The following is a 19279-nucleotide window of genomic DNA, read 5'->3' as shown; positions in this document are numbered from 1 at the left end:
TGCCCATGGCACTGGGTGGGCTTTGGGGTGCTTCCATCCCAAACCGTCCGTGATTCCACGATTTATCCCAACAGCCGGGTGCCCAGCCCGCCCCCGTCCCGACCGGCACCGGGGCCGCGCAGGGGGCGCTGCCGTCCGCCGCGCGATGAATATTCATGAGCGGGCGTGGCCGGCGCGCGCTCATTAGTATGCGCCGCGGGGGGCGCCCCCTCATGAATTATGCGGGTAGGCGTGGCCGCCGCGGCCCTTCAAAGTGTGGGAAGATGGCGGCGGCGGCGGCGGGTGCCGGCGGCCGGGCCGCGGTGCGGGGGCGGCGGCGGCGGGGCCGGCCCGCGGCCCAGGAGGAGCAGGAGGCGGTGGTGCTGGCGGTGGCCGAGTGCCCGGTGTGCCGGCAGGCGCTGGTGGAGGCGGTGACGCCGCCCTGCCGCCACTCGCTCTGCCTCGCCTGCTTCCAGCGCTGCCTGCAGGGCCCGGGCCTCTGCTGCCCGCTGTGCCGCAGCCGCCTCTCCACACGGGCCCGGCGGCAGCAGGCCGAGCCCGCAGCCACCACGGCGGCCGGAGCAGCGGGCGGGGAGCAGCGGCCGCCGGAGCAAGGTGCGGCTGAGGCGGCGGCGGCGGCACCTGCGCCCCCCCCCATTCTGCACCGGGAGGGGCGGGGGGGGCGCGGGGGCGGGGGCGTGGCCTGGGGGCGTGGCTGCCGCGGAGCCGCGGTGAGTTCGCGGGGGCTCAGCCCGGGGGGCGGGGCCGCGGCAGGCGGGAGGTGCGATGAGCTCAGCCCGGGGGGCGGGGCCTCCGCGGGACGTGCCGGGAATCCGCGGGGCCGGGGGCGGGGCCTGTGCCGGGGGCGGGGCCAGCGCGGGGGGCGATGAGCTGGCGCGGGCTCAGGCCGGATCGGGCGGGGAGGGGGCACCGGGGCTGGGCCACCGTGCCCGGGCACCGGGGGGAGCCCAGGGGGGATGGAGAGCATCACCCCATGGAGGGGGTGCCGGCTGCGGGGATGTTCCCCCACTTGCTCGGGTGCTTGTGTGATGATCTTGTACCAAAAGTGAGCGGTTCCAGCAGTGCTGCCAGGAGTTGGGCAGGTTTGTGCTGCGTCAGGACAGGAAGGGTTTTGCACCAGTTGCTTGTTGATTTAGGAAAAGTCCATCATCCCTGTGTTCATGGCTTTTAGGTGCACGTTTTCTCTCTGCCTCCAAAGCCAGATGCATTCTCAGCTCCTAGAAAACTGCTCCCTGTGTTCCCTTCAAAATAAATCCTTGTCTGAGGCATTGGCATTGCTGGAGATGCCCACCGTGCTGCTGTCAGAACTCGGGGTGCCCTGGGATCTGTTGGCTGGAGAGGTGTTGCAGCAGTGCCCAGTTCAGCAGGACTGAGGGCAGCCCTGCAGAGCACACAAGGATTTAAGCTGCAGATAAACATCCTTGTAGTCCAGCCCGTTCCTTTCCGAGCGTGTTTCTGGTCTCCCGCTCCCTGCTTGTGTCAGCACCCTCTAATTGGCTGTGGGAAGAGTTGGCAGGATGAGCTTAAACAGCTCAGATTGGTGGTTTGAACCAAGCCCACTAACCTGGAAGAGATTCAGGCAGGATTTGCTGAATCCATGAGCAGCTGGGGTGTCCAGGGGGAGCTGGGCTGGGCGTCGGGAGCGGTTCCTCCGCAGGAGGGGCAGTGGGAGCTGCCCCAGTCGGTCTCTGCTCCAGGGCAGTGGTGTCAGCCATGCCAAATGGACTCCTTGGGTGAGAGTGTCCAGCCTTGCTGGAGGAATGCTGGGCAATGTCTGAGCTGGGCCTCTTAAAGTAAAGTCTCTGCTTGTCCTGAGCTGTGGGAGATGTGTGTGGGATGAAAGGGAATGGCTTCTCACCGGGTTTAGATGGGACATTGGGATGAAGCTCTTCCCTGTAAAGGTGCCCAGAGCAGCTGTGGCTGCCCCTGGATCCCAGTGTCCAAGGCCCGGCTGGATGGGGCTTGGAGCAGCCTGGGGCAGTGGAAAGCTCATGGCAAGGGGTGGGATGAGGTGATCTGTGCAGTCCCTGCATCTGCTCTCTGTGCTCCCACTGAGCCAGCCTTCTCACCATGGAGACACTGGTTAAGCCTGCTTTCCCTGCCTTAAATGCAGCAGCCTGCCTCCCAAACACCTTGTCCTTGTCCAGGAGGGGTTTCCAGGGATAGCTGCTTCCCAGGAACCAAGGAGGGGCTGACCCTGTCGTTCCTCCTTCTTGCCCTGCCTGAAGGGATGGGTGACATTGGCTTTCACCCCAGCATCACAAACCTGTCCCAGTCACCATGGCCTTATCAATGGATGTGTCACGTATATATTTATATATTTGTTTATCAGTGTCTGTAGCCCTTGAGAGAGGGCAGCAAAGGCAGCAGAGCCCAGCTCATCCCAGTGGTGCCCAGGGCCAGGACATAACTGAAACACTGGCCATGAGAAAAATACCTTTTCCTGTGAGCGTGGGAAGCACTGGCACGAGTTGCTCAGGGTGTTTGTGAAGTTTCCATCCTCAGGGAGAGTCAAATCCCAATTGGACATGGACCTGGGCAGCCTGGCTGGGTCTCCAGAGGTCTTTGCAACCTCAGTTATTATGTGATTCTGTTATCAAACACTGATTAAGCTCAGGTATTTAATTGAATCACTTTAAAACTGCTCGGTATGGCCACTTGACATACCCTTGATGATTCCAGCTTAAACCGGCTCATTGATTGTGGTTTCATGTCCCAGTTTCCTCATTCCCTTTGGGATTCTCCCATAGCAGTTGGCTGCGGGCGCCCTCAGACCCTGCCTGAGGCTGGGACTGTGCCCCAGGTGCCCAGGTGGGTGTGAAGTGCAAGCCCTTGTCGCAGCATGGACAGAAACGGGCAGGGACACGCTGTGGCTGCCCGCGTTGTGCCCTGGCATGGGCCGGGCTCGCCAGGAGCTCCCGGGCCCCTGATTGCCCCCGAGCTGCCCTGCTGCCTCCAGCCTGGCCCCAGCTGCTGCCCCGGGAGCGTGCAGGTGGCCACGGGTCCCACGTCCTCTCTGGGCATCTCCGGGTTCCATGGAGCACCTGGGAAGGCGCCCCGTGGAACTCGAGGTGCCATGATATTGAAACAGTTGCCTGGCGAGGTTCTTGGAAGGCAGAGAGGGGCGGCAGATGGGAGGCTTGCAGGCTGGTTGAAGATTCGGTTGGCCGAGGAGAAGGAGCAGGATGTGTTTGCAGCGAGGTGCTCAGCCTGGCTTGCGAGAGAATGAGTGCATTGCCGTTTCAGAGTCAGATTTCTCCTGTTCCTCCCTGCCCAGCAGCAGTGCACAGCCCGTGCTCAGCCCGTGCAGGAGGGGTGCTGTGTTGTTGCCAGGCTTGTAAAACGACTTCCCCCTCCTTCCTCCCGGTCCTTTTTTGGCAGCGGTTTTCCCCTTTCCCCACTGGACCAAACCAGTCTGGGTCTTGAGCATTTCCTGGTGATTCCTTGAGTTCCTGTTGTTGCTGTTGTTCTGCAGCCTGTCACTGCTTGTTTTTTTGTCTCAAGACCACAATGCTACGAGTTTGGAAGTGGCAGTCCCCAAGAAGCCTTTCCCTGTCTCGGGAAAAGCAGTGATTTGCTCACACTGGTTAAAACTGACCCCATCCCTGTTTTCCTCCTTGTCACAGTGTTGTACTGCCGGTGGGATGAGTTAAGTTTAAGGTTTCCTAGGAAGATAGGAGAGGGTGCCTCTCTGGGGCAGTAACTGTGCTGTGGGGCTGTCAGAGGGCTTGCCCCTCCATCTCTTTCCTCGCTCTCCTCTCTCCAGCACTCCACAATACCTAAATTATTTTTAATCCAGTGAAGAGAGTGGTTAAGGCCAGACCCAGAGCTAGCCCCAGTGGTCAGTGTGAGAGGCATGGCAGTGGATCATTAACTCTTGGAAAATAATTTTCCAGTCGAGTAGTGCTTACACCTGTGCCAGGGTCAGAAAACTTCTTGGTTTGTGTATTGAAAACATTTAAGATTTCATCCTCAGCTGCAGGAGTTAGAAGGAAAAGTGGTGAAAACCTGGAGGGAAATGGAAGCTGCAGAGCCTGCAGAAAGTTTCCATGGAGCTGGGGGCGAGGGGGCCTGGCTGCTGCTGCTGCTGCTGCTGCTGGGGGCAGAGCTGGCACTTGCCCCATGGCATGGGTTTGGCACAGCCCAGGCGCCTCTGAAGGACAGGCAGGGACCCAGAGGGTTCTGGATCGAGTTCAGATTTACTCTCAGTCACCCCATGTTGCTGAATTCGCCAGATGGAGGTTTCTGGGTCTTTTGCCAGTAAATATAAAACGTGCTGGTCAGGAGTGCGGCTCCACAGGGATGGTGTGTGTGTAAGACACAGATCTGAGCTGGTGTGGAAAGATGGACTCACTCAAGGGGATGGAGGCTGCAAGTCAGATGCCTCCTTTAAAGAAAACCAGTGTTAAATAATTAGATCTTTTGTCCTCTCAAATGGTGCAGAAATCAGTTGTTTTTTCCAAGACTGAGCACAATAGGATGCAGCTCTTGCCTGCCAGCATGAAAAAGCAGGATGCCAGGTTTGATCTGCCACCAGGACTGTTTCAGTGCTGTCCCCAGGCTGGGAAGGAGCATCCCAGCAGAGTCAGCTTCATTCAGGAGCCACTTCTGCTGACCCACAGATCACTCGAGAGGAAGGGCAAGCTTTGTGCTGCAAAATCAAGTAAAAAGCCTTTTCTTCTGTTTTGCCTGCTTTGCTGTTGTCCTAGCAGGGAGGTGGCACCAGGTGACCCACCGTAGTCCCTTCCCGCCTGAGCCATTCTGGAGTTCTGTGGAATGCAGATGTACATCTTTGCATACATTTTTGTTTTCATCTCTTCTGTACAGAGTTGGAAGTTTTGGGATCTATCTTTCTTTGACCCATCTGTAAAATATACAAGTTGGTGCATAAAGATACTGTTGATAAAGTTGCCTCCACCTGGTGTTGGAGCCCTTTAGCTCAGCCTCCAGAACTTAGACATTAATGTTAGTCCATTGTTTAAAATTTCCTCAGCTTGCTGACCCCAAGTGAGAAGTGAGAGCATGGACGTGGCTCATCTTTCCTGCTGCGTGTTTCCTTGGGGTTAGTTTGTGCCCTGGAGGGGAAAACTCCACTTTTTTAGCTCTGGAGACAAGCCTTAAACATTGAGGAGTAATTGCAGCGTGCTGCAGGCGAGTTACAGATTGCTGCTGCTCCTGGGACTGTCTCCGTGGCAGGCTCAGCCTGATAAAGTTCACAAAGAGCTGGAACCGCTCAAGGCCACAATTGAAAAAACATTTTGGGAAGCCGGTGGAAGGTTTCCAGCGTGCCTGGTTGCAGGAGCAGGGAATGCAGCCTGGCCTCCCCAGCACCAGCATCACTGGGGATTTTTAGCACATGTGTAGGGACACTTGGGGTGTTGTCCTTTAGGAGCAAGCCTGGCTCGTGCAGGCGTGTGAATACGAGGAAATAGCAGCTGTTTTATGAGAAAAAAGGCTTTATGATCTGTTTGCTTACATGAGATTATTGGTTCACCCCCCTGCCATTTGTAGCTGGCGTTTGGAGGCAGATAGAACCAAGGGAAGCTCTGTGAGGGCGCTCAGCTGCAGAAAAGGAGGCCCAGGGGGACCCTGTGGCTCTGCACAGGTCCCTGGCAGGAGGGCACAGCTGGGGAGGGGGCTCTGGGCTCTGCTCCCGGGGAACAGGGACAGGACCAGAGCAAACAGCCTCCAAGGATGTTCCCTTTGGGAAGCAGGAGGATTTCCTCACTGAAAGGGGGGTCAGGCATTGCCTGGGGAGGTGCTGCACTCCCATCCCTGGAGGTGTCCAGAGAACAACTTTGGATGGGGCACTCAGTGCTCCAGGCTCAGTGACAAGGTGGGATTGGTCACAGATTGGACTCAATGGCCTCAGATCTCTTTCCCAGCCTAAATAATCTTGGGATTCTGTAAAAATGTGTTGGAGCTATTGGTTTATATCCTTTAATTTTATCAGGGTGGGGAAAGCAAGTACCCCTGATGTTTCCTCCATGCCCAAACCTGCTCCATCCTGACAGCAGCACGTTGGGATGATGAGCTGTGCTGCACCCTGCCTGGAACACCGACAGGGATTGAGCCAGGATCCTTGTCCAGGGGTTGTTGTTTTGTTCTGCTTGTTCCCTTTGCCTCCAGGCTGCTCCAGCCGAAGTGCAGCTTGCCCAGACTTGCACTGCACGGAAGTGGGAGGGAGCTTGGAGGCTGAAACAAGCAAGGGACTCCTTTGGGAATGAGAGACTCCGGGGATGGAAGCTGAGCTGTGACCCTGTGCCAGTGTGCTTTTGGCTTGTGGCCTCCCGAGGGGAAAGGGAGGAAGTGGGAGCAGGACAGGAACCTGTGCCAGACAGAGCATCCTGCCCTCAAACCCCTGCTCTGGGAGTGCCTGCAAGCAGGAGAAAGGCTGTGCTTCCTCTGGGACGGCAGTGCAGGAGCTGCAGGGGCATGAGGAGAGGCAATTCTGAGCATTCTGGGCCTGCAGCAGGCACCTGCAGCTGGCTTTGCTCCTGGCACTCAGATTCCCTGTGCCTGAAGCCTGGGTTTATTCCCAGGACTCAGATTCCCTGAGACATCCCCAGGCCGTTCCACAGCCCTGTGTTTACATCCTCCCAGTGCTCCCTGATTGCTTAACTGCTTGTCAAGGACTCTTGAGAATCTCACAGGAAACTGGGGAAGTGCAAAGTGGGATTGCTGGGCCGTCTCCTGCCGGTGTTTCTGTGTGTCAGACAGAGCTGTGATAGCAGTGGCGGAGTATAAACATCTGGGCTTGAGAAAAGTGCTGCAGAAGCTCTTGTGCAGCCTCTGGAGATCTCACCCTTTTTGGGAAATAATGGCCAGCACCAGTTATCCTGCACTAAAAAATAATTCCTTTTTTTCCCTTTTTCTTTCCAGACTTTATATTCAGAGCACCCATTAAATTAAGCAAAACAGGAGAGCTCCGAGAAGAATATGAAAGCCAGCTAAGGAAGGTCAGTATTTTTGGGTAATTGTGGTTTTTCTTCCAGAACAACTTGGATTTCCTGCAGGGATGCCATCCTACCTGTAGGGAAACCTGAAGGGCTCTTTTTTCCTGTTCTCTAACAAAGCTCATTTATTCTCTTTACACTGTTCAGCCAGTTCAGGAAATGGCTGTGATTGAGCATGTAGAAGCCAAATTTTGCTGTCTTAGTCTGCCTTCTAGAACATGGAAATGTACCTTCTTTGGAGTGAGTGTTTGGTTGTGGATGTAATTCCATAAAGACTTTTGCAGCATAAGGCACCTCCTTCTCCTCAAAAGCAAACTATTCCAAACTAGAGCTTTCTATTTTTTTTTTAGCCAATAGTGAAATGTCTTTTAAAATAGCCTTGTCTGCAAAAAGATACCATGTGCAGTCTAGTGCCAGCCCTTCTCCCTTCCCTTCCAGTCAGAAAATACTTGACCATGTTTCCAGCATTTGGGCATGTTTTTGTCTTGTTCTCCTTCAGCCTGCTGCCTTCCTCTTCTTGCCCCCTGGCAGATGGGAGATGGGTTTTTTCCCCCTACCAGCTTAAACTTGGTTTTTGTGAAGCTCAGCTGAAAGAGCCCTGTGGGAGGAGAGTCTGAGAGTCCTCATGTCAGAGGAAATGGCAGCGAGGTTTGGCTGGTAAAATGATAACTGATGATGCAGTCACACTGTTTCCTTGTTCACAAAATCAGAATAGAATCACAGAATTATTTAAACAAGGGAAAAGCCCTCACTTGTTACCTGGGGTGAGAGACTGGCTCTACCCTCCTGTCAGGAAGTTGTAGGGAAGCTGATCTGAAAATTGTCACTGTTGCTACTTATCAAGAGTTTTTTGGCATCTCTGAACTTTTGAATCAGGGAGCACTCAGGTTTGGGAATCTGAGCTTGGATAGGATTTGGTTTCCTTCCCTGTCTCAAGACACAGGGTTTGATCCCAGCTCCCCTGCCCGTGGAATGGAGATAACCTGGCTTTCCTCCTGAGGAGAGGACAGGAGCATTTCCAAACCTTTTTACATCTCCCAGATGTGAGTTGTTTTACATATCTGAACTCTTGACCCGCTTCCACCCTTTTTGCAGTTGAAAACAAAGTGGTACCATAATTATGTACTGAAAAGATTTTATTTAACATGGATTATCTCACAGCTGAATTTTCTAGCTGCCTTTCAGAATGAGATAGATCTTTGCTGTCTGTGCAGGACAGCAGGATTGGGTTTTCCTCTTTTGTGCCCTTGTTGCTCTTGCATTTTTTGTTTTCCCAGAGGAGGCTGTCATTTCTGTGCACTCAAACCCTCACTCATCCTGTCCAGCTGTCTTTCCCTCTATCACAAGCGAGTCTGTTGCTTGTGAGCGCGCACAGAGTGGGAGGGAAACTCCCACCTGAGGCATGTGCTGACATGCAGCCTCCAGAGCCAGGGCAGAGGAGCGGCTGCGGGAGCCACAGACCTGGGCAGGTCCTGCGGGGAGAGAAGAGACCAAACGTGAGTTTGCCCAACTTTTGGAATTTATATTAGTGTCAGGAGTGGTGGTTCTGAGTGAACAATTATCCATTGCTTGTACAGCATTTTCCCCCTGCAGCTGCAGTATCCAAAATGACTAAAATGCATGTTCTGATAACTGTGCAGTTGACAGCAGCTGTTGGTGCTGCATCCAGTATTTCAGAGATGCTGCTCAGATAACATGAGGTCCTTCTCCCAGGAAGAGAGAGACGCATGTCTCCCACATGTTTCACACTATTTTGTTTCAGTTTCTTGTCCTCCTGTCCCAGCACAGCATTGCCATGTCTGGAAGGAAATTCTCTGGGAGACAATTTACATTAAGGCTACTTCAAATTATTATTTCTGAAATTAGTACAGATTTTATCATTAGAATTTGATTTTGCTTGCAGCCTTAACTCTGGACCTAAATTCTTTTCTTTATTCTATTAATTAGGATGAGGATCCTGTTGTTGCCTTTTTGACTTCACTATCAGCAAAGCTCAGGTTGTCACCTCACACTTTCCCCAAAATCCTTAAATATTCCTGTGTGTTGTTACATATTCTCGTGTCTCTTGATTTTATAATTTAGCCAGAAAAGTGAATTTTTCCATGTAACTTTCTTCCACATGAGAAATACAGGAGGGACACGAGTGCTGGGTGGTATTTCAGCCAGCCCAAAAAAAATTAGAAATCTTTATCATAAACCTTGGTGTGAATTTGTTTTTCAGATGCTTCCACAAAGGCAGAAATACTGTTGACTTAGAGCAGACTATTCATCATGTCTGCATCATGTGGTCACAATCTATGTTAGTCAGACTCTGTTGTAGTTATTGCTTGAGATTATTAATAGATGAGGAATTTAAAGATACATCTTAAAACAACTCTGAGCAAGGAGTCAAACCGGTCTTTGAAAATATTTGCTGAACACCCACAATCAGCCAAACAGGGGCGTTTTTCCTGGTTTCTGCCTTTTTTCCTCCTTGTTTTCCTCCTTGTTTCTCTCTTCCTCATCTCTGGGACCTTGGATTCAGTAGGATTTGGGTCTTTGCCAATTTGAAAATCACAATGTGCTTTTCCTGTAATGCCTCGTGGACTCTGATTTCTTTCTCATCCTTATGTCCATACTTCTGAGGTTTTCCCTTCCTCCAACAGGGAAGAAAAACACCAAATATTTTTGGAAGAAGTTGTTGCTGCCTTTTTGAGTTAGGGAGCTTCTTAAGCACCTGAGATGCCTATGGCGAAATATGAGGAAAAGCCCAGGGATATGAGTTCCTGGGGCTGTGGTTCATGAGCAGGACAAAGAGGTGTCAGTCAGAGGTGTGGGTAACTTCAGGGTGGAGGGAGGAAGGAGAGAGGATCTGTTCTGTGTACAGATAGATGGAGACAATTCCTGGGCTGTGTCTAGGCTGAGCAAGAGACAAGGCACAAGCTGGGAAAACGGCTGGGGGATAGAGGGAGAGCCTCCATGGGCAGGGACAGTCAGATGGTGCCAAGCCCCTTCCTCAGGAAAAGGTACTGGAAGGGAGGAGAAAAGGGGTCTTGTTGGTGCTGACAGCAAGGCTGCAAATAAAGAAAACAGCCCGGCAGAAAAGGGGATTTTGGTTCCTTAGGTGAGGAGGAGGATAGTGCAGCAGGACAGGCAGCCCAGCAGAGCCCACGTACCTTGAGGCCCAGATCCTGGCATTCCCTGTTTGAACTCAAGCTTTGAGCCTGGACTCAGGGGAAGAGTGGCCTCTCTGGATCCCCTCCATCCAACACATTGGTGAAACAATGGGATTTTATCTCTCATGGAGCTTTCAACATGGGGGTTGCTGCATTCACCTTTTATTTTAGATGCTGCTGCTTGTGTGTCTGCCAAACTGTGTGTGCTGCATGTCAGGCCATTGGGAGGCTAAAACTGGAATATCACAGCTTGCTTGAAACTGGTGTTGCACATTTTTATCTGTAGTGTGATCACCTACAAGTAGAGAAAAGCTTTTGTCTCTCTACTTTAGAAAATACAGTGGCAGAGAAGGCTTTGTCCAGCCCTGGGCCTCGCAGAGCCTTTGTTGTTTTGCAAAGAAGATAAAATCCATGATTCTTATGTATAAAACACAAATGTGGCATAGAAGCAAACCAGTCTTCTCATTATTATGAGAGAAAAGCAGTGGCTCTAGCCTGGAGTGGAGAAATGAAGGCAGAAAATTAACTGATGTGACCAAACTCTTGGTCTTTCCAGTCTCCAAGTGTAGGACTTCAGATTTCAACTACTCTACCTCTTTTGTCCTTATTTCCAGCTGAGAGAAGAAAAGCTACAAGAAGAAAAGACATCTGAGGATCTGATTCACAAGTTCATCCTAGATGACATGGACATAGGGAAAAGAAAAATGGAGGAGCAGCAGAAAAAAGATGAATCTGTAGTGCTGAAAGGGAACCAAGACTGTGTAAGTGAGCTCATGCTTCTCCTTGCTGCCCACATGTCAAAATTTTCATTATTTGGCTTTCCAGGATTCCTTGATTGAGTTTTTATAGTTTACGAAGGCTATGAGCTGGCAGATTACAAAGATCCTTGTTAATGAGAACTATCTTCTAAGGTCTGTTATGACTGCAGATGTTCCTCTAGAGGTTTCTGTCCCCCTTTTTACCCTCTGCTGTGGCTCCTCCTGACACAGCAGATCCCTATAGCTTGGGGGATACCCTTGGTCTGTAGGCTTGCATGTATTTCCATGAGTATTTCTCCATGAATCTTCTGCAGTAAAATTGTACAACTGAAGTTCAGCACATTCTTCATGCTGACTTCTGCCTATTTCCCATTTCATTTGGGAGGCTCTGCAGGAAATGCTCTTAAAATTTCTATTTGATAGGCTGACCCATGGGGGCTGAGTAACCAACACCCTGCAGTAACCTCTATTGTAGAATTGTCCCACATTTTCTTGATCAATAAATTACCTTTATTGGATGACTAACAGCTATGTATAGGAGCTATGTGCTTGTTTTTGTATTTTTTATGCCTTATGTCCTGTCAGTATGATCAGAAATGAGGGATGTGGGGATCTTTAGCACTTTTGCGAGACAGAGCTATATTTTCCAAGTTATTCTTTGTGTTGTGCATGTCAGCTAACTGTTCCTTGATTGGCTTCAGTTTCCAGAGCGTCTCTCGGACTCGGAGAACGAGGAGCCGTTCCAGGGCAAGCAAACACACCGCTCAGCTTTTGTTTCCAGGACCAGCGCTTACTCCTTTGCTTTCCTTTCAGGGTAAGAGGCTCATGTCCTGTAATGTCCTTTAAAAATGTTCTTCTGACTTGTTTTAAACACACCTGACATGCTCTGATTCAAATGGTGGTTCCAATCTAAAATAAGTGATTTTTTTTCCCTGGAATTTTAGAGCAGACCCATTGGTAGAATGTGGTGTCTGTCTGATTACTTCCTACCTGGAAGTTAAGGAAGTTAATGTTCATCCCATGAAGGGGAAAAATCACTGCCTGTAGGTTTAAACTGTTAGTCAGAAATCAGAATTCTGCAGGGGGAACTCAGGAGTGCTGGTTCCCTTCTGCAGCAGGGATACGAAGGGATAGCCCCAAACTCCCTGTGAGGCTGTTGCTTGGCACAGTGGAAGCAGCTGCATAAGCAGGTGTGTTTCCAGGTGGGAAGCAGAGGGGTTTCCCCAGCTTCCTCCTGAGCACTGGCCTCAGTTCATCATGGGCCCTGGGCAGGGGTGTCCATGAAACCCTGCTGGCTTTCTTGCAGAGCAGGACTCTGCTGCAAATCCAGGGCTCCTGGATCCCTTTCCCCGAGGGCAGGGGAGGTGCCTCTGCCAGCCAGGTGCTGCCAAGGCTGATGCCTCTCCCGCGGGGAGCAGCTGCCAGGGCTGGTGAGCTGGTTGTTCCCAAGGTTCCTGTTCTCACCCTTGTGCTTTTCAGGAATTTAACCTCCAAGGTGGAGAGGAGCCGGAGCTGCAACGACACCATTCAGGAGAGATCCAAGAGCAGGCAGAGATCAGCCCCAGCCACCAAAGCCAAGGTACAGGCAGCGTGTGGAAACAGGCTCCTGTGTGTAAACGTTCTTATCTGAGGTTACACAGCTCCAGTAATCTGGAGATAGCAAATATGGGCTTTGTGGCCCTGTTATCGCCCTGGGGCCAATCACCTCCTTGTGGCTCCCAATAAAACCTGCTGGGTTAGGAATTACTAAACAGAAAAGCAGACAGGTGTCAGGGTTCTTGTGTAATGTTGGAGGCTAATTGGAATTTGAAAGGGTTCTCATCAGGCTTTTGTTTTGTGATTCATTTTCTTTCCAAGGCTGACTCCCCAGCCAGGTGAAGAAAAATCTTTTAGAAAGTTAGGAAAATAATCCTCTCTTCCTTTCCCTTTCTCTCCAAAGCTGTTTGAACAGAGCAAAACTCATTGCTTTCCTGACATCAGGGTACATTGGCACTTCCATACTACAGGAGATAAAAAGGTCTAGTCCTCATAGGATCGTAGGATGGTTTGGGTTGGGAGGGAGCTTAAAGCTCATCCAACCCCCTTCCCTGGGCAGGGACACCTTCCACTATCCCAGGGTGCTCCAAGCCCCATCCAGCCTGGCCTTGGACACTTCTAAGGATGGGGCAGCCACCCAGCTGCTCGTGCTAGGGTGTTCCCCCTCCTTCCTGGGATCAGTTTCATCCCTGATGGAGGAGGAGAGGGTTAGAGGGTTCGGGTCCAGAGATCCCTTGAGGAACAGAAACCTGTGCAGTCTGCCACCTGAGCTGCTGGGAGCTGGACTGAGCCCAGAGTGAACAGCCATGGCTTACCTTCCCCTCAAGGACTGACTTCTTTTTAAGAGGATGCCTTATGGAAATGAACAATTTCCAGTACAGGTTATTCCAAAGCTTATTTTGACCTTAAAATAACTGAGTAGAAAAATAATTCTTTTGGACTAAGCATGGAAAAGCTGTTAATTGTACACACTAGCCACTGGATAAAAATATTTCATCTCAGTGCTAAGAAGAAGACAATTTGCAGTTGTGTGTGTTGTTGCCTCTCTGATTTATTTGAGCCAGGAGTATGCCTAAGTGTAGCAGCATTCAGGGACTGTGTTAGAGATGACAAGAAACATTGCTCTTAATCAGAGAATCATTCAGGTTCAAAGAGACCTTCAGGGCCATCAAGTCAACACAGCACCAACACAATCTCCCCTAACCCACATCCCCAAGGGCCTCATCCAGGTGCCTCTTATATCTGGGCCAAGTCCTTACTCTTTCTCTCCCACAGCTTGGAAGGGAGCAGAAAATAATTTGGAGATCATTTCCCTTGAGGAGCATGTTTCCTTCAGCCAGGGTGGTGCAGTGCTTCTTGGCTTCTCCTTGTCTTCACAGATTCATCCAGGTTGGAAGAGACCCTTAAGGTCATCTAGCGCAGCCATCAGCCTAACACCGAGTGGGCAGGTTTATCCAGGTAAAGAGAAAACACATTTCAAGGCCAGGCTGGACAGGGCTTGTAGGAATCTGGTCTAGTGGAAACCAGTGGAGAACTATTCCCTGCCCGTGGAAGAGGGTGCAATGAGATGGCCTTTAAAGCCACTCCTCACCCAAACCGTCCTGTGGCTGTGTGATTGTGCCATCAGAGTGACTGTCACCTGTGGCAAGAGCAGTTCTTGGACTGAAATAAATTGGACACCCCGATTCTGCTGGACTGAAATAGGGGTCTCCTCGAGCCAGGTGTCATAAGCTCTTGGGGATCTATTCCACACCCAAGATAGCTCAGCTACCTTAGATGGCATAAAATCAGCAGGATGGCTTCTGTGGTAGTGTTGGAAACAAAAAGTTTTAATAAAAGGCAAAATAACAAAACTCTTTACAGAGAAAAACCCGAGCCAGGTGCAAGAGGTCCTTGCTTTGTTTATCAGCAAACCCGAAGTTTGTTTGTAAAAGCCAATATCTTTTCCCATTCCCCGATCAGTGGAACCCTTCCCGTTGTTTCTTTCCGTGCCAGCGCTGTTTTTCCCTGCGGGCAGCCCCCGAGCCCGTTGGTAAGCCCCGACGCGCTGCTCCTGTCGCCCTGCAGGTGCCGCCCGGCCCCGCGCCGCTGCTGGGAGTGCTGTCGTGCGCGCAGAACCACCGCTGCCTGTCGGCGCCCGAGCTGAGCGCCGAGCGGCGCCTGCTGCTCAGCGCCGCCTCCTCGCTGTCGGCGCTGCACCGCCCCGAGCGCTCCATCAGCCCCGAGAGCAACGACAGCATCTCCGAGGAGCTCAACCACTTCAAGCCCATCGTGTGCTCCCCGTGCACGCCCCCCAAGAGGCTGCCCGACGGCAGAGTGCTCAGCCCCCTCATCATCAAGTCCACCCCCAGGAACCTGAACCGCAGCCTGCAGAAGCCCACCACCTATGAGGCCAGTCCTAGGATACTGAAGAAGTGGGAGCAGATATTTCAGGAGCGTCAGATCAAAAAGACTCTCTCCAAAGCAACCCTCACGTCCTTGGCTTCGGAGCCCGGGGAGGACGTCGCGGTTCCTGACGTCACCAACGCCAGCAGTTGCACTAAAGAGCAGCCACAAGCGCAGGAGGATCACCTTGCGCCTGACACGACGGCAGAGCCTCGCCCTGAGCTGGATTTCCTCCCTTCGGTCAGTGAAGTGAGGCTGGGAAGGGGGACTGAGAAGAACGGGGGTTCGCAGGCCTCAGCCGCTGATGACGGTGCTGCAGAACCAGATGTGAGATCAAACGTAACCTCCCTAAACACACGGGTGGCTGAGGCCCCCGACCTAAAGGTGAACACATTCACGGACAAATCCTGCCTCAGCCTGGGCCCCAAAGCGCTGAGCAGGAGGCTCGTGGGCATCGGCGCGTCCCTGCCCGACGGCAGCGCGCTGGCAGCGCCCCTCAAGGGGAAGAAGCAGCTGAAGTACCTGAACAACAGCGAGCTGATGAACGTGCAGAACAGCGCGTGCGGCTCCGTGGAGAAGCTCCTCGGGGAGCAGGCGCCGCTGCTGCGCCGCGGCCGCAAGAGACGCTGCAAAACCAAGCACCTGGAGCACAACGGCTCCGTCAAGAGACTGAGGCACACGGCCCCGGCGGAGGCGGCGCTGCCCCCCGAGGGCCGGGACAGCGTGGAGCAGAAGCTCCAGCAGGAGGAGGAGGACAGGAGGCTGGCCCTGCACCTGCAGCGCATTTTCGACAGCGAGAACAGGACGGTGGAGAGGCGCAGAGTGCGCGTGGACCGGTACCTGCTGCGCTCCAAGAGCACGCTGGGCGCCAAGTAGCCCGGCCGGGCCATGCTGCCTTCCTGGGGGACAGTGAGCTTTATCAGATTGTCTTAGAGGAAAACTATTTTTTGCCCCACTTCACCCACGCAGTTGTTTTTTCGTTTCGGTGGTAAGACATTTCTGGGTCCAGTTCAGAGAGAAGCCAGCGTCCTTTCAGATTTAGACCAAAAAGAGAGAGAACAAGAAAAAAAGTCCTCAGGTGCGTTGGTCTGAAGGAGTTGTCTTTGATCCCTGTGAATACACTGCAAGGCCTCCACAGGCAGGCAGGCAGGTATACCTGGTATCTCCAGGTAGCAGGGCTGTGAATGTGGGGTATGAGGACCATCCCAAGAGAAATCTGAGCTCTGCTCATAGAAATTGCCTGAGAGTCCTCTCCTCTCTGCCTGCCCCCTTTTCTCCCTCAGGCTGCATCTTGTTGTGGGGTCAGCCTCTCATCCATGCTCTGTATTTCTCCTGGGGAGTCCTAAACAGAGCCCCCCTGTATTATTTCCAAATGAATGTATCTCACTGTCTGCAGCAGCAGCACAGATCATTTGTCACTTTCTTGAAGCAGAAAGCCAAATGCAGTGAAAAGAAGGACCTGAAATAAGGATTTTACTGAAAAACCTGCCCCTGCTCCGGCTTCCAGGCTTCAGGCTCCAACCACTAAGAAAGCTCAGGTGAGTGATGCACTACAAACTTGCAGGCATGGAGCTGCCTGGAGCAGAGCTGGCTCAGAGCCTGGCCTTGGTGGAGCGGGTGTTCTCTGCCCACATGTGGCAGGCCACCCTCTGAGTGTTTCTAACCCTCTCCCATGGGTTAATTGCATGGATTATTTCCCTATTGACATAGCTCAAAAAGTTCCCTTCCATTTCAGCCCGTGGCAGCTGCCTTGCAGAGTGTTCATGGGGACCTTTGTCTGGGGCAGGGGTTGTGGCTTTACCTGTCCTGCCCCCCGTGTGCCAGGTGTGCCAGGGCTGTTCTTAGGATGAGCACAGTGCAGGGACCAACTTCCCTTGGATCCTGCGAAGGGGGGCAGCCAGTGCTCGTGGATAGACAGATGTGGTCTAACTGCATTGCCCCATTTCCTCCCTCCATCTTCAACAGTCAAAAAGAAAACAGGAACTGGTTTTCTTTTTCACTGCAAGGACCCTGGCAGGCTTTTTTTCCCCCTAATTGAACTGGATTTAAAAAAAGGAAAAAAAACACAGAAAAAAAAGAAAAAAGAAATCTTATATTTTATTGGGTAAAATTTATATATTTTGAATACTATATTTCAACAGATTGACACTTTTGTTTTGAGAAATCTTATAGCAATGATTCCATAATATATATCTCTATCTCTGCATCTCCTTGCCACACAAACCACTGGATGGTTCAGGCTGTACCTGGGGCTGGTGGCACCTGGCCTGCCCTGCCTTCTTCTCCTGCACCACAGCCTGGCAGGTGCTGCTTTGGGCCCAAACCAAACCTGCTCCTCTGTCCAGCTGCCAGTTAGAAGGAAATTGAGGAATGAGAGCCTTGGCTGGACCCAGAGGAGCAGCACAGAGAGAAGCAGCGATGGCCTGGGTCTGCCCTGGGAGCTCAGAGGGAAAGCCGCAGCTTTAACCCGGGATCCGTGCTGGTTTTCCCAGCATTTTGAGCTGCAATGTGCACTTCCCAGGTGCATTCAGATGTAGAATTCTTTTTGCAGGCCCCTTTTCTGCTGCTCATCCCTGGAGCCCCAAACAGACTTCCCTAAAACAGTTTCCTTTTTTCTTGTGGTGTTCGTGGGGGTTCAGCTGGGCCTGGGCTGCTTACACCACAAAAAAACCTATTTAGATGCTGAATGTATCTTTTCTTCCCCCTCTTAAAACAGATTTCACAGCCCAATGCACTATGCCAGTGTCTTAAATACCTTCTTTTGAAAAGATTTTATAAGTGTTTAGGGGTTTGTGCGTTGATTTGCTGATCCCAAATCCAAGCTGGGCAGAAGTGTAGGAGGCAGTGCCTGGGCTGGAGCTTGTCCCCAGCCCAAAAAAGCTTCATGGGACCCCCTGTGCTCCCAGAACAGAGATCCCAGCTGCCCAGGCATCACGCACAGGCCATGGGACCTGCGTTCAAGGAGACCTTTGGATGTGCAATCACAGTCCTGTCCTGGAAGGGTTGCGGCGACGCAAAGCCAGGATGAATGTTTTATTAATTTAATGCTCTCCAAGTCTGTGTAAGCTTGCAAAAACCAACAGAAATTGTAAATAATTACACTCAAAGGAGCAGGAGCACCCAGCCTCTCCCCTGTAAAGGTCACCATTGCCAGAAATCATGCCAGCTGAGAAGGAAGATTACCTCCTGCTGAACGGTGGATGCAGCACACGAGATCACACCAAGTATTTATTCACGCTCCTCTGCAAGTCCTCTGCAACCCTCAGCTGCCTTCCCCCCGGGATGAAGGCATTCCTGGCTGGCCGTGGGGCAGCACGGGCATGGGAGTGTCCTCCTCCCAAAGTGTCTCCTCCAGAGGGGCTGGGGTTGGCTCCCTGACGGAAGGACTGTGTCTGCCAAAGATGTGCCAGCTCCCAGACAGCTGCTGTCCCACCCTCTGGAGCTCTCTGCCCGGGAACAGCCGTGCAGGAAGGTCTGTGTGCGGAGTCAGCCCGATGAGACAAATGAAGAAAAAGTGCCAAAAGGGATGGTGCCAGGTGATTGATTGATTGATTGATTGATTGTATGACGCTGTTGTCTATTGTCAGTATTTCTCTTCCAATGCTATTGTACATGCAGTGCACAGCAGTCACAAAGTGTAGCTTGAACAAGCGCTTCTTTCTCTGCATTTTCTCAGCGGAAGCAAAGGGGGAGATCCAAGCCTTAAAGACTCTGAGAAAACAAGCCTTTAGCAATGCTGCGAGGGCAGGACAGCCCTGGCCCGTCCCCAGCTGTCCGGCAAGGAGCTCAAGGAGCTCGTCCCACGGCCGAGGGGAGCGAGCCCGCCCTGTGTCCGTGGTGGAGCCGTGGGTGTCACCGGCGTGGGGCCGGGCCGATCCCCGTGTGCCATCGCCCTGGCACTGCCGGCAGCGCCGTGCGTCCCAGCCAGCCGCTCGCTGTGCCCGCGCAGAGCCGGGCTGGGCCGCGCAGGGATCCTGGGGAGCCCCCCAGCCCGGCTGTCCTGCGCTTCCCTCGGCCACGCTGTAAATCCTCGTGCTTCGTGCTCCCCTGCCGGCAGAGCTCCGGCTGGCTGCGGGCTCCGCTCTGCTCCCCGTGCCACAGCCCGGCCCCGTGTCACGCTCAGACACGGGCGGGCACCCGCCCTGGCGTGCATGTGTGAAACGTGCCAGTGGAATGACGTGCAGGCGTCCGTCATGTCGTGGCTTCTCTTGTTGGAAACAGAGTAAACCCTGCTCGTGAAACACTTGTCACAAACCTGAAATACGCCGGCTCATGTGTACAAATAACAGTGTTTGTTCTAACAGCAACCGGGACTTGAACTGCAGGGCAAAGGCCGAGGTTCAAACAGAATAAAAACAGATTCTGACAGTGAGACTCCCTGCTTCTTGCTGTGCTTGGAAATGAGCAGGATCCTGCTGCTGCTTGTCCCTGACAGGTGACACTCCATCCAAAGAGGTTGTGGAGTAATGTTGTGGAGTAATAGTGGAAT

At 52.4% G+C, this 19279-nt stretch overlaps 1 protein-coding gene across 1 annotated transcript; it reads left to right on the top strand.

The window, feature by feature from the left end:
• The first annotated feature begins 263 nt into the window (after positions 1 to 263).
• On the top strand, positions 264 to 18599 carry RNF169 (ring finger protein 169). Its single transcript, XM_058045694.1, has 6 exons — positions 264 to 594; positions 6883 to 6959; positions 10726 to 10872; positions 11571 to 11683; positions 12349 to 12448; positions 14473 to 18599. Exons 1-6 carry the CDS (start codon positions 264 to 266, stop codon positions 15664 to 15666), a joined length of 1962 nt encoding a protein of 653 aa, XP_057901677.1. The 3' UTR covers positions 15667 to 18599.
• The last annotated feature ends 680 nt before the right edge of the window (positions 18600 to 19279 follow it).

The sequence above is a fragment of the Melospiza georgiana genome, chromosome 2 (assembly GCF_028018845.1).
Source record: "Melospiza georgiana isolate bMelGeo1 chromosome 2, bMelGeo1.pri, whole genome shotgun sequence".
Taxonomy (NCBI): Eukaryota; Metazoa; Chordata; class Aves; order Passeriformes; family Passerellidae; genus Melospiza; species Melospiza georgiana.
The sequence above is the reverse complement of the archived record's forward strand: the minus strand, read 5'-3'. Positions and strand labels throughout refer to the sequence as shown.